The sequence below is a fragment of the Pyrgilauda ruficollis genome, unplaced genomic scaffold (genome assembly GCF_017590135.1).
Source record: "Pyrgilauda ruficollis isolate IOZ18807 unplaced genomic scaffold, ASM1759013v1 scaffold85, whole genome shotgun sequence".
In the NCBI taxonomy this organism is placed as follows: domain Eukaryota; kingdom Metazoa; phylum Chordata; class Aves; order Passeriformes; family Passeridae; genus Pyrgilauda; species Pyrgilauda ruficollis.
In genome coordinates, this window is record NW_024530488.1 from 3,742,114 (window position 1) to 3,757,176 (window position 15,063).

General features: G+C 41.3%; 1 protein-coding gene across 2 annotated transcripts; it reads left to right on the plus strand.

Moving 5' to 3' along the window:
* Nucleotides 1–6,124: 6,124 nt before the first annotated feature.
* DYNLT3 (dynein light chain Tctex-type 3) lies at nucleotides 6,125–13,808 on the plus strand. Of its 2 annotated transcripts, none has more exons than XM_041487935.1 (5): nucleotides 6,125–6,159; nucleotides 7,515–7,556; nucleotides 9,375–9,498; nucleotides 10,433–10,510; nucleotides 11,579–13,808. In XM_041487935.1, exons 1-5 carry the CDS (start codon nucleotides 6,130–6,132, stop codon nucleotides 11,653–11,655), a joined length of 351 nt encoding a protein of 116 aa, XP_041343869.1. In that variant the 5' UTR covers nucleotides 6,125–6,129; the 3' UTR covers nucleotides 11,656–13,808. The 2 variants fall into 2 exon arrangements, with proteins under 2 accessions (XP_041343869.1, XP_041343868.1); XM_041487934.1 differs by lacking the exon at nucleotides 6,125–6,159 and adding an exon at nucleotides 6,402–6,497.
* The last annotated feature ends 1,255 nt before the right edge of the window (nucleotides 13,809–15,063 follow it).

Sequence of the window (15,063 nt, forward strand, 5' to 3'; positions counted from 1 at the left end):
CACTAAATTGCTTTGAACATTGCTTTGCTAATGGCTTTGGAAAAGTAAAATGTGTTCCATAGCACTCATTTATTCTACTTGGGAAATACAGTCTTTTCCAGCCACACATATAATCATCTATTGAGCTTCTGAATTACAGCTATAATTGGTCCAAAAATGTTAATACACTATAATACTTTATCATAGATGTAAGAACTAGTAATATGTTCTAAATGCAGTGTGCCTTGCTTTGGTTAGATATATTCTCATTTCTTTATCTTACTGGAACAAAGATGTGACTTTGAGAAAAAAAAACAACCAATCAATAGGATGGAGAATGCTTAGTCCTGTGATATGTGCTAGGCTTTTCCTCCAGCATTCTGCTCCTGAGCTGCTCCTGCTGTTCCTGCTCTGTATTTATCCCATAATGAGGAAAATTACTGAAGTGAAGCAAATAATAAACTGCATCTTCCTCTCCTGCTCTAAGAAAGTAGATAATCAAAGGCCTTCAGTAATACCAGCCATCCTACTGCCTTTTTGTGTCTCTAATTGCTGAGTATCACTGAATAAAGTGATGCTGAGAGCCAGCAGCTTGGAGAAAGTGCTGCTTTCAGCTGGGATGTGCAGAGGGAGCTGTGGTCTGCTGGTGTGCTGGGCCCAGACCTGGGCAGAGCTGGATCCATTTTCAAGGAAGCTGGAACCAGCTGTGCTTGATGTGGAGGCAGCTCCTGGTGTCTTCTCACAGAGCAGCCCTCCATCCACTGCCTGCACGTTCCCAAGAAAACTCAGCACAGGAGGTTTGTGCCAGTGTTTGGGACCTCTGTGCCAGCACAGAAGGGAACAAAGTGGGAAATCACATCCCTGTGTTAAGCCATAAACCTGTTGTTCTTTCTGTAAGCAAGAGTTTGCCTGTTTCCTATAAGAACAGAGAAAACTGTTCTCAAGGACCACCACTGGTATCAGCAACAAGCCTACAACCGTCTACCTCTTTCTTTAAGACTAATATTTATATTTAAAAACTGCAAATATATAACTAGATACATCACTAACTTTTCTTCTGTTGGTGCCGAGGTAAATAATGAAGACCTGGTTCTCAGGACAGCTCTTCTTCATATTCTTTCCCCCTTTTTTTTTTTTTTTTTTCCCTCAGCTTTAGTTTTGAAGATGCTAGAAGTTTATATGAACACAAAAATCTTGAAAACATCCTTAAGGACAAGCAACAGCTTCTCCTGAGCTAGTTCATTGCACTGGTCAATAACTGCCATGAACAGCAGCAATCAGTTCTTTTGACAATTTCTTTCTGCATCTTGTTAGTGTCTTGTCCTACCTTCATCAAACACCTTTTCTTCTTCATTGCCACATTTGCTTGTTGCTGTTGGTGGCTCTAGCTCCAGTGTGTGCATGCAGTGTGAATGAGTGCAAGCTGTTCTTATCATGTGGCTTGTTTTGTTCTGTCATGAAAGCCACAACAAACATCTTGCCTTCAGTGAGCAGGTGAGCAGTTCCCACAAACGGCATTTCATTCAAATTTCTGCTGAAACTCTGAAATGTCAGCATTTCCTATGGAATAGAAGTGTTAAATGTCCATCAGTTTTTGTCCCAAGTGTTTGTACATATGGTACATCCCAGTATGGTTGTACAGTTTCCTGGACAGAAAGACAAGACACTGCTCCATCCACTTCCTACTGAAGAAAGCTTCAAAGCTTAGGAAGTGAAGGAGGCTGTGCTCTTTTCCCCCTCCAGCTCACTGGTTTCTGCTTGAGTTGTCATGTTGTGTAGCAGTAATGCTTCTGACCTGCTGTGTTAGAACCAAGATTTTTTTAAACAATTGTTTAGTGGCCTATCCGTTCTTCAAAGAACTTCTAGCAAGTCACTGCACTGACATTAAAACAACTCTCTGAAAAACACACAAGCCCAAAACTCAGAAAAACAAATAAGTAAAACTTCTACTGGGGTCAAGCATCCCTGACCTGGCCAGCAGAAGAGGTGCCACACAGATTATCCCAAGAGTCCATCTGATCCCCTCTTCCAATCCCTGTGGTACCAAGCAGTGAGTGTGTAGGAAGAGAGCAGAACAAGAGCAGGGTGCTGTGATTCTTCCTCCAGCATCCAGCCACGTATAGCTCAGGAATTAAGTCAGAAAAATTAAACAGAATTCTACTGCTTTTGTATTCCACAGTTTAACGTGGAGGGTTAAATGTTTGCTACAATGTAAAGGATAATGGAGACAGGAGGCAGACGATTTTAGCTGCTTTAGTATTCACACTTTTTCCTGGCTGTGCTCAGGCAGTGTAGGATCTGCACAGCCCGCACAGACTACCACCTCTCCAAAGCACCAAATCCTCTTCAAATACTTGCTTTTTAATCAACAAGTAATTTCAACCTCACTGTTTGTTCTCTTTCTTGTTAAAAGTTCCTGATCTGCATTTGAAAGATGAAAGCCTGCAGTTCTTTCACATTTAGGGCTGTATTTCTGAGCCACCACTTTCAGCACTTTTCACATTTCCTCTCACAGCACTGATTATACTGCCAGCTCATTTGCATTTTCCAGTTTGCAATTTGCAGTAGTGTAATAAAGAATTAAGAATATTATCAGGTAACTTCTCCTGAAGAATGCTGGCTCCTTGTTAAAATTTTGTATTTCTCTTGTGAAATTACTAAGCATTAGTTATCCTCCGGGAAAAAAAAAGGGAAAAATAATGGTGATTTAGGTTATTGAATTTAGATTAAAAATAAATTGAATTACTAATTTCTTAATGAATTTATTAGGAAAGAAAATAAAATAACCCCTCAATAGTTGTGAAAGTTAAATAAATCTGTGTCTAAAATTAGCTTAAGCATTATTTAATACTTCCTCCTCTCTAAAGGCCACCTGGATGCTTGGCAGATGTTAACAATATGTTATTGATCCAGAGAAAGTGATTTCAAAACAGGTCTGCTTCAGTGCTTTATTATTATTATACTTTGATCCCCCCCCCCCCCCCCCCCCCTAATATTTAACATAAATCTCTCTGAGTTCTAATTAAAGGCATTATTTCTGGTCCTACCTTTCATCACACATTGGCTCCTTAATCACCTTTTCCAGTAAATCATTATGCAGTCAGAGACATCTGTAAAGAAGTCTGGGCTAGGCTGATAAAATAAATGCAGTTCCTCCACAAATCACATTCTCTAAGATTCCTTTTGGTGCTGCCTTCAGGAAGAATTATTCTTCTGCCTGTCCCACCATCACACTGGGCTGAGAGTTACAGTCAACGTCTGATAAACACCAAGCAGAACAAAATGACTGCTTTCTGTGCCCTTCATGGTATCCTTCAATTTATTTAGTTATTTATAACATCATACTTGGGTTCCTATTTGTTGCAATTACTTATTTTTCTCTCCAGCACTGCTGCCTAGACAATTAGGCTCCATTTTGTAGTTGTGCATTTGATGTCCTGGTTTTCATGAAATCTCTTGTTGTTGTTTTCTCCAACCTGTTCAGTATTGTTAGTTTTGATCCTGTCATTCAGCATGCTTGCAACTTCTTTCAACACGCTGTCAATAACAAGATTTTATAAGCACTCTTTTTATTCCATTATTCAAGTTATTGTGACTAATCCTAATTAGCACTTAGAGCAAAAACCCACCCATCTTCTTTCACTTATTCCTCCTACTTTTATAAACCTTTATTAGGAATGATTGGTTAGCTCTTCCCCAGATTACTCATTCTTATATGGGAGAGCATAAAAAGACAAATTTACAAATAAAATAACACACCTATTCTGCATTTCCTCTTCATCCATTAAACCATGTGTCCTACCAAAGAATAAAATCAGATTATTTGACATATACTCTTGGCACATTTGTGTTGGATGCTCATGGGTGGTGCTGAGTGTTTATTTGTAAACACTTCCTGGGTTAATATTGTTTTGTCATTTGTCATTTTTCTAGTGGCTCTCCGGATGTTGAGCTGAGCCTGATGGACTCAGCATTTCCTTGGACCTCCTGCTACCCCCCTATCTACAAAGGATAGCTGGAGAGGAAAAATAAGTAATTTTTTTGCATTAGAACCTACAAACATATAGACGCACACACATTCATCAGTCATTCAGGAAACCTTTTTTTTCATGTGATTCAGTGACATAATTATTGCTAATATTTAAAAAAATATTTCTTTGAATATTTCTAAACAGAACTGAAAAACAGCCTAGGAACTGTTTTTGTTTGATACTATACTGCATCTAAAGGTACAGATGTAAAGATGTGAGATCTCTGAAGGATACAAAGGATAAAAAAATCCACAGGATGCAAGGATAAGTTATTTAAGAACTGTTAGCTTTGTCTACAGGATGCCAATGCATATGCAACAAATGCTTCCACTAGCTTTTATTTCACTAAAAACCAGCATGCAATGTCTTCCCTAGCTTAGCTCACAAAAATACTGCAGAGGTCACAGGAGATAAAAGAAACCTTTATACTGCAGGAGATTTTCTTTCATGTTTTCGTATGACCACATCCCTCTGCACTTGCTCATAAAAACCTTTTGAAGAGTTTTAGTCTTCACCTTCAGTTTTCTCCTTCCATGGCCATTAGCAAATACTAAATGTGAAAGCTATGCCAGGAGCAGGGCAATAAAAACCACTTTGTTTTACTTCCCTCTGTACTTTCATGTTTTTCAAACACAAACTTTCAAATAAATGTACAATTAAGACTGAACAAGAGATCCTTTTGTAAAGTAGGTGTCTATATGTTCAAACATATTTCACTGATGCTGGAACTAGAAGCCTTGGTCTTCTCTGTCATGTTTAATCTGGTTTGGAAGCACAGGAGAAATCAGGAGAAAATGCAGGAGAAATCACAGGAGAGAAACCTACACAAGATTCCCAGATCCCCCCCAATAAAAATAATAGTAATAATTTTAAAAACCCACACTGAAACAACAACAACAACAACAACAACAACAAACAACCAAAAAAAAAAAAAAACCAAAGAAAAACACCCTTTGAAAATTCTGCAGTTTTGTATGAGGTGCCTTTCCTGTTTCCCAGGCAACTTCAGAGACAGCAAAGATGTGATGTATATATATATATATAATGTATGTGCATGCATTGAGTGAAATAAAACTCAGCCTCAATTCTCTATAATGAAGTAGAATTTAAGAACCAGAATTTAAATTAGCCTTTTTTGTAACTTTGGTGGCAACTTATTGGTAACTAGTGGTAACTTTGTACCAGATAATTGTCACAAATTCACTCCAAGATGAGGGAGAAGGGAAACACAGGGAGGCAGCGGGGTCGTCTGGATAAGCCGCTCCTGGGGGAGCTTTCTATGTCCAGCAAAGGACTTCCCAACAGCAGCAGCAGAAGAGAGGAAAACTCTCCTCTCTTAGGAGGGACTGTGCTCACACCGTGGGCAGTGGCGGTGCCTGTGCCGGGCTGTCCCTCAATGCCGAGACAATGCCGCAGGAGCGGCTGCCCGCTGTCCCTTGTGCCAGCGGAGGAGCACTGGTTCAGAGAGGCACAGAATCATAAAATGGTTTGGGTTGGAATGGACATTAAACACCAGCTTGTTCCAGCCCCCTGCCATGGGCAGGGATGCCTTCCCCTAGCCCAGGTAGCTCGGAGCCCCATCCAGCCTGGCCCTGAACACTGCCAGGGATGGGCATCCACAGCTCCTCTGGGCAGCCTGGGCCAGGGCCTCACCAGCCCAACAGGGAAGAATTCTTTTCCTAATATCTAATCTAAACCTACACTCTCAGTTTGAAATCATTCCTCCTTGTCCTGTCACTACATGCTCTGTAAATAGTCTTGCCCCATCTTTCCTTTAGGCTCCCTTCAGGCACTGGAAGGCTGCAGTTGGGTCACTCCAAGCCTTCTCTTCTCCAGCCCGAGCAATCCCAACTCTCTCATCCTTTCCTCCATCCCTCTGATCAACTTGGTGGCCGCCTCTGGACTGGCTCCAAGAAGTCCCTGTCCTTGCTGTGCTGGGGACCTTTCCACTCCTTCCCTTCCCGGCTCGGCAGGGCCGCACCCGGCCCCGCGGCGCGAGCGGCTCCGGCCCGCGGCGGAGCCCCGCCCGGCCCGGCCCTGCCCGGCCCTGCCCGCCCGCTGGAGGCGGAGCCGCGCAGGACTCGCCGCTGCCGGAACGGCTGCCGCCCGCGCCGGGGCCATGGAGGACTTTCACCCCCACAACGATGAGGTAGGGCCAGCCTTCTCTTCTCCAGCCCGAGCAATCCCAACTCTCTCATCCTTTCCTCCATCCCTCTGATCAACTTGGTGGCCGCCTCTGGACTGGCTCCAAGAAGTCCCTGTCCTTGCTGTGCTGGGGACCTTTCCACTCCTTCCCTTCCCGGCTCGGCAGGGCCGCACCCGGCCCCGCGGCGCGAGCGGCTCCGGCCCGCGGCGGAGCCCCGCCCGGCCCGTAGGCCTAACCCTCGCCCCGCCCGCTGGAGGCGGAGCCGCGCAGGACTCGCCGCTGCCGGAACGGCTGCCGCCCGCGCCGGGGCCATGGAGGACTTTCACCCCCACAACGATGAGGTAGGGCCGCCGCCTCGCCCGGCGCTGGGCTGGGGCTCTCCGCCCGTCCGACCCCGCCGTGCCTGAGGGGCCGGGGCCGAGCGGCGCTGCCCGGAGCGGGCCGGGGCCGCGGGGTGGATGTTCCCTCCGGGAAGGAGCCGCGGCGCGGGGCGCTGCCGCTGGGGCTGGCAGACCGCGGCCATTTTTCCAGGGAAAAAAACCCCATTTCCAGGGGAAAATCCCAGGAAGTGCCGGGCCCGGTCAGCGCCGCGGGCTGGTCCTGCCTGTTCGGGCGGAGGAGCCGATCCCTCCCGGGGCGCCGCTTCAGGGCTCAGGCCACCAGTTTTCATTTAAAAATCAACCAAAACTTCCAGCAACTTAAACATTGATGCCCTTAAGGTTTCTGCCCCTGCCCGAGTGTTTGGGGTTCGTGGGTGAGCAGAGGCGGGTGGCACAAGGGAACGTGCCGTGGTTCCTTTGTGAGCCAAGCCAAGTGCCCATGAGCAGGAAGGAGTGGAAAATAGGAGGAATTAAAACCTGCAAGCTTTTTCTGCACTTGAGAAGGGTGTTTGGTTAAGGTAATGACTGTGCAAACCAGTCTTTCACTTATTAGGTTTGCAAAACCGTGTGTTGCTCTTGGGAAGCAAGATGTAACCTGTGGGTAAGCAAGTTTGTGACTCCAGTAAAAACCCAGATAAAGACCCAGAGGAAAAAAATTTGACATTTATTTTTTCCTGGAGAATATTCCTGTGACAAGCATAGACATGGTGGAATTTAATCTTTACAGAAAACATAAAGTGAATCTGTTTCAAAGTTCATGAGGTCTGAGTTTTTTGGCCCCACTCAAACATCATAGAAAAGCGATGCTAAATAACAAATGTATGGAGATAAGGAAAAAAAAGATTTTAAAATTATACTAACAGACTACAATGCAAATAACCAGACACAAGGCCTAATCATTATGTGTGCTGTAGACTAAAACTATAATTTGTCTACTTTTCAGACGCAAATAATAATAATGATTCATTTCTATTGCAGATGATCTTCAATGCTGATGAGGCCCACAACATAGTTAAGGAGGTAGGTTTTAGCTAACAGCTGTGTTTTGAAGAAATTCTTTACCATACCTTGCACAGTAGTGAAAGCAGTTATTTTCATTGACCACCTCAGATAAATATAAAATTACATAGAATTAGTATTTATATAAAGACAGAGTTTAACTTGGAGCTGCTTTAAGCTTCATCCAATTGCTGTCTTCAACTACCTAAAGAGGAGAAGGTAGATGAGAGGGGAGCCAGATTTGCATTACAGTGGAAAGAGGGTGAGGGTCACAAGCTGCAAGGGAAATTCACTCCAATTTGTTGTTTTCCCTTTATCCAGCTAGAGAGAAGCTAATCACTGGAGAGCTTGCAGGGACAGCTTGTGGAGTTTCCATCCTTAGGGATTTTTAAAACTTGACTGGACAAGGCCTTGAATGATGTTATCAGACTTGGAAGTTAGCCTTGGCACGTGTGGGAGGTTGCACTCTATGAGCTCCTTGTTCTAGCTTTTAAAATACATTTTTTGCAGAGAAAGACTAGGATGAAAGTGAATAGTCTGATAGTCTCAATTAAATACCTAGTAACTAGAAAGTTATTAATAAGAAGCCTGTGGCTCAGAGATGCTTTCAGGTTTGTAGGGAAATAGTGTTTTGAGACAGGGGTTTCTAGAGGGACTCTGCAGGTCCTTTCCCACCTGCACTTTTTCAAGCTGCTCCAGTACACAACAGCAAGCTCTTGGATGTTAGATAAACAACAGTTCAGCCCTTTATGTAACTGTCCCTGCCTTGTAAAGCCAAGTACGGTGTGACACAGTCTCCAGACGCTGGGAGTAAAGCCAAGTGTTTCCACCGCTGATTGGAAGCTTAACCAGGGCCAAGGAGCTCCAGCACTGGGTACATCTCTGGAAGGACCAGAATCCCTGAGGGGTCTTGTCCCTCTTCTGTATTCTGTTGTGTTTTGTGACTGTTTCCACTGACTCCTTTGGCCAGCTTTGTGCAACATGGTCAGAATTAACTGGGCTTTTCAAAATCTGAGACACAGGTCTCTTACACAGCCTGTTAGTGGGGGATTAGTGCAAGGGATACCTCTTACTGAATCACAGGAGAACACAGTTTTATTTCCCTTACCTTTTCCAGGTGTGTTCCGGGTTTCTTAAGTGAATTCCTCAGCTTTAAGAAGTATCCATCAGCACATAATTCTAAATTTCTCAGGAGCAAAGAATTCAATTTAAGAGTTACAGTTTGACAGAAGGATTTTTGTTCAATCATTTTAAGTTTAAGCAAGTGTTGGCCAATCTGTAGCTGTGGGAGAACGTTCAATTTTCCAACAGTTCAGCTGTTTCTTGTGCTGCAAGATATGACCCTTGAGTATCTTCCTCATCTTTTAAGTGGGGATGTGCATTTCACTGTTGTCACTCTGTCTCTGAAGGTTTTGGAATTTTGGCTATATACTCTGAAAGGCTGGCCAGCCCAAGCTGCTATTATTGATTTGAGTAGTGCCATCCCCATTGCAGCAGCTTCTGAAAGCCAAACTGGAGCTGGCAGTCGCTAGGAGCAGTGGGATGTGTTAGGATCTTCACTGGCAAATAAATCCATTCACTTGGTATCCAAAGCATATGGCTAAGGCTTTTCCTGCAATAAATGTTTAGTCATTTTTATACCTGTAATATGTGGTATGTACTAAAAATAAATTTCCAAGAAGGGTCATTTTACTTCCCATTCAGCAGCTGATACCTAATGAGCTTGAGTGATTCAAAGTAACCTAACTCTCAGAAAATATCCCTCAGATTATGCAAAACATTTTATAATTCTACATTTTGAAGTGTGTTTACTGTAACTATTTTCCCCCTCTGTTCTAGTGCATAGAAAATGTTTTAGGCAAGGCAGATTATAATCACAACAAAGTCAACCAATGGACTGCTGCTATAGTGGAACAGTCACTGACCCATCTGGTGAAACTTGGGAAAACCTATAAGTACATTGGTAAGTACAAGCAGCTGTACTTGTAGCACTGGCAGTCACACTAAATAATTGCTGAAAGGTTCAGGGGAATGCTGTCAACAAAACAGAGCAGGCACCTGAACTCTTCTGTTACAGAGATTTTTAGAAAGATCTGTGGTAAAGCTGTGGCAGTTTTACCTGGGCTGAGCATGCTGGCAATACTTAACACGGATTACATGTTACATGGTCTTTCCTGATTGTTAAGCAACCCCAAGACAATTATATCAACCTTTTAGTGTCAGTTCAGGAAAAAATTGCTATCTTTAATAAAATTTTCAATCAGAGTAAGCCTCCTCTAAATAGAAGCATCTGGAAGACTTTAGTTATGTACGCAAAGTTATGTCCCATTATATTTATGTGTATACATGTGGAAGGAAAAAGGTAAATAAGAAAATTTTGGTCCTTTGGTGAAGTGTTTATGTTATAGCAATTGTATGCACTGTTCTGTTTTGCAAGTCTTGGCCTCAGGTTGTCAGTGGTTTTATGAACATTGTAGGTCAGTCTAGAAAAGCTGCTCATTACTGGAGTGTGGTTTCAGAGAGGGGTCCACAAGTATTTTTGGGAAACAACTCAACTCTCATCAAGTGTGACTTCTGCTGTACCTGTGAGGACAGCACCTGCAATCCCATTCTGAGGGGCACAAGCCTATCTAAGTAGTTTAAAGGACAAAAACCACAATCCTATTAGCCAATGTTTTGTTGAAGCTGTTGTCTTCATATGAGTAAAAATAATAATGAAAAGAGTAACAAGTTCTTGAGGAAAATACTGGGGCCAAAGGGGTTGTCAAAAAAGGTTTTGTCTTAGCTGAATGCCATGTGCCAGCCCTTTGGAAATGTAATACAGGCTCGAGTTTGTAAATGCTGAATGATTCACCTCTTCTGCTTTAATTCCCTGGTTTTATGGCTGTGTCTTGCAGTTACCTGTGCAGTGATGCAGAGGAGTGGAGCTGGTCTTCACACAGCAAGCTCGTGCTTCTGGGATACCACAACTGATGGTAAGTGTCCCCATCCAAACAGAAAATTTGTAACAAGAGAAATGTTACTTCTCGCTCAGTTGTATTAGTTGGGTTGAACATTTTTGGGAATTGCTGTGGAAGCAGTAATTTTGACAATGAAATGCTTGTTTACAATCCCAGCAAAAAATGTTATCAGTCAGTGCTGGCATTAAGAGCAGTTGCTTTGTAAATTATGAGGAGCAGGAATAGAAAGCCTTTCATTCTGAAACAAAAGTCAAAACATTTAATTCTCTCAGCTCAAGAGGCAGAAAATGTGGCTCACAGTAAATACATATGGGTAGCCCTAAACATATCTGCCTGCTGTGAGGGGGACAGCTACTTTGGAGGAAAAAAGAAGTTAGAAAAAAATAGAAATAGTTGTACTTACCATAGGTGTTTCAGTTGTGTAACTGTCAGCCAGGCTTTGGATGCATTGTATTGTTTCAAAATTAGTTCTAAATAGATTTTTTCACAGGTTGAGAATATCACAGGGAAACAGTATTAAAATAATTTGTTGTCTGTCACAGATTCAGAAAGGTCTTTTTAGAGGACTATGCCAAGGTTTAAGTTTAAAAAACAGAAAGGGCCTCAAAAAGTCAAGCAAGCTTAAAAAGAAATCATAATATAAAGTAAACACAGTTTAATCTTCATATTTCTTTTGCCTGTAAGGCATTGATACAACAGAAGAGGAAGAGCAGCAGAGAGTAAATACACTGGAATATATTTGATCCAGTTCCTTTTTTGATTTCTTGTCTGATTGTCATGCCAGTTTCAGTATGGGAATTTCAAGGATTTTTGCAAGTCCAGCTTTTAAAGAAAGATACTTGAATAGTGTTTTCATATTAACTTTCTTATGCTTGCAAGTCTCACATTAGGTAGCAAACAATGTATAAGTTAATAAAAATGTTTTGAGCATTTTAGGTTTTTTATAGTCAAGCTGACATGGTACTATTTTCCTTAAATTACAACTTAAATATTCATACTAATCTGGCATCATTTACAATTCAGTAAAGTGACTGTAGTAAAGACAATGGAATTCTATTTTGATTTTGTAATAATCTCTTCCAGGAACCTGCACAGTGAGATGGGAAAACAGAACCATGAACTGCATTGTCAATGTGTTTGCTGTTGCTATTATCCTGTAGCTGACTGGAAGAGAAATAGAAGCAACACCGAAGCCTTTAAAAAATAAATCGTCCTAACCCATGGCTAAATATTTCAAACTATTATTTGTTTCTGTATGGGCAGCATACAGAAGTTCTCTACAGAGAGCATACAGTCTAAGCCAGTTCTCATAGATTAGTTATCTGAAAGCTAGCAAAGAAATTTAATATATATATCTATATATATATATATATATCTGAAGAGAAAATTTTAGTAATTTAAATATTTATAAGCATGTTAATGAGAAGTTGCCACAAAGATCAGTAGAATTTATGTCAAAGCTAATATCAAAGATATTTTATTCCAGAGGAACAAAACACATCAAAGGAAATGTCAAAGGGCAAGCAAGACTTCTCAGGATTATGGTGCCTTTGGGAACAAATTATGAACACAATTCAGAGTGGATTTACTGTAAACAATACTGGTTCTCCATGCTTGGTTAAACAAAGCAAACTCTCCCTTGGAATGCAGGTGCTTGTGAAATTGCATGAGCATCACTTTTTGGTCAAGCATGAATGTTTACATGGACACTAAATCCAGGTAAGCTTCCCCCCTGGAGGCAGAGGAGGACTTTGCCGGGAGAGGGGTGAAATATATCCAGTCCTAGCAGAATTCTAATTTGTCTTCAAATGAAGAGCATAATATTTGTTAGTAATTCAGGAAAACATGCTGGGGATCTGACACCAGCCCTTAATTCATCATTTATAAATCTGAAAACATTCTGAAGGTACTTAAAATCGATTTTATTCCATGATTACAGAATTTGTGACTAGCACTTTATTGATTCCTCATGCAGTAGCCAGGAGCCAAGGCAATATGACTGCACCCATACTCCAGACAGGATTGAAGTGATCAGTGGGAAGGCACACACATTTCTAGAGGCTCTTGTTAGCTTTGAAAGCATTTATCAAAGTAACATATCTGTTCTTTATAAGAGTTCTTCTATGTTCTCTAAGTCTATAATTGGATCTTAGTCCTGTGAAATAAAACAGTTAAGTTTTCAGCACTAAGAATTCCCCTCCTTTAAAGATTTATGCAAGTTCTTAACTTTGCTCATCTGATGAGTCTTCACTTGAAATATTCCACGTGGAAGAAAAGCATTTGCACACCTGCAAGTATTTGCTGGATTGGGGCCTACATTTTTGTTGATAAATGCACAAATTATATGATAAAGAGATGTATCAATACCAAAAATGCCTAAATGATTGCTGCCACTAAGTGGCAGCTGCATTAAGTTGTTTTCTCAGATGCTGCTTAAGGATAGAATTTTTTGTTTATACTGTATGTCTTTGAAAGAGACTGGTAACAGCCTAACAGTACTGGAGGGCTGTTCTGAATTTTAAGAAATGAATATTAAAGCACTATTATGCAGTTTTGTTTGATTTTGGGTTGTTTTTCAGATAACTGACTATTAGGGTATAAAGCAAGAGTCCTGTGCAAAGAACAAGCTAAAGATTATTTTACTGCTTAAATTGTGTATATGTGTAGCTGGTGTGACACTACAGAAGGAGCCCTGTGTATGTGTAGTTTACAATAATGTTCAAAGTATCTTGCTTTGCAGACAAATAAAATTCTGCTTTTACCGAAGTGCAAGTAAAATTAATACTGTAGTGGTGCATTTGCCAAAGGCAGGTGTTGTGTGAAAATGTGTTTGTATGTTGTACTGACCTTCAAATGTAGATTAATAATTAAGCATTATTTGGGTTAGGATAGAAATTTCTGAATTAGGTTCCAGCATCCCAGAGCCAAATTATGGAACTAACAAAAATACATTGGTTTCACTCATATTTGGGATTGTGCAATGTGAAAAAATGTGAGACAGCAACTGGAGAAAGGTGTGGTATGATCAGTATGGTTAAAGAAGTGGGTGAGTAAAAACAGTGGTGGCTGTTGTGCCCCTGTCATGAGTATTGAGGTGCAATGATCAGAAGAAATATTCCACATAGCTACTTGTAATCTCATCTGGTGTTTTTGCTTTACTTGAAAACGAGGTGCACTGAGTAAGACTATCAGTTTAATGAGGCTTGGTGAAGGTCCTCCTGCAGAAGAACCTTAGGAAATACTGCTTAATTGTATGACTGTTTAATTTTTCTTTCTACCAAAAAAAAAAAAATAAAGTTTTGCCTTAGTTGTATTTTTGCTTTGTGTTCTTGATGACTATAAAAAGTAACTGGGAAAAAAATTCCTCTTACTTCCCTTCACTTGTCTACAACAATGAGAGCTTGGGAAATACGTTGAAGATCATTTTAGAGACAAGAAATCCTGTTCCAGGCTAGGCCTAATTTCTTACACCTCTATTTCTCACACCTTTCCCCTATTGCAAATCTTGATGGTACAAGTTAAAGCTTTTTTACTACAGAAAGATTATTATGAAACTCTGGGAAAAGTATTTTCATTCTGCATCATGTCCTAATAAGCTTAGCTTGTTTTCCATCTTTCTTTTCCCCATCCTCTGTAGGTACTCAGCTAATTTTAACTTTCCTAACAAATGCTGAACATTATTTGCTTTTCCAAGTAATTCATTTCAAGGATAAATATGAATTGCAGACTATGAAAGCCCACAACATTTCACTGGTATTTTCTAGCAATACATATTTTCTTCATTGTGGCAATCAGGGGTTTGAGTTATGGTTAACAATGGGGATCTTATTTACAGGACAGAAGGGTTTGTATTAAGGTACAGCCCATGTATAGGGCACTGTGTGTCCCCATGTATGATTTCATGATGAAAGATACCTGCTGTTCTTCCCACGCAGGTTTAGTTCATGTAAACAGAGGAGTGTGAAAATGGAAGTAAGGGAGCAGATTTGTTACTTTCCTTATTGCCTGCTGGGTGTCTGCCAGTCACTCGTTACCTTTCTGATGGCTGTGATCCCATTACACTCGATCTGTGTCACCAGTACAAAGTCTGGTGTGTTCAGCTCAGATTCATGCAATATAAAGCACTCAGAATCCACTGAAATCCCAGCTTGCAGCTAAGCCATGTGGAGCTGGATGTGAATGTCAGCACACTGATATTTCAAGTACATCATAAAAGAAGCTGTTAGCTCCTGGTAGCCTGCATGCGTCAGTGCAGTGTCTGCCATACAGAGACACACAGAGTTTGCTCCAATACAGAGAGCAGTTCCTGTAATGAGCAGTTCTTACCTGATTATTGGGATGTGCTTGCTGCCTCCTGTGTGGTCTGACCAGGTAATTTTATTCCCATTTAATTTGGAGAGAGATTTTTTAGCACAGCCATGGTGTTGATAAAAGCACAAAGCCAGTCTACATCCCCATCAGAATATCCTGAGTCAGGAAGTTCTGTCTGTGTGCTACAGGACCTTCCTAGCTCAAAGCCAGCACCAGTTTGTCTCTCAGGGAGTGTCAGCTCAGAGGTGATATCTTGT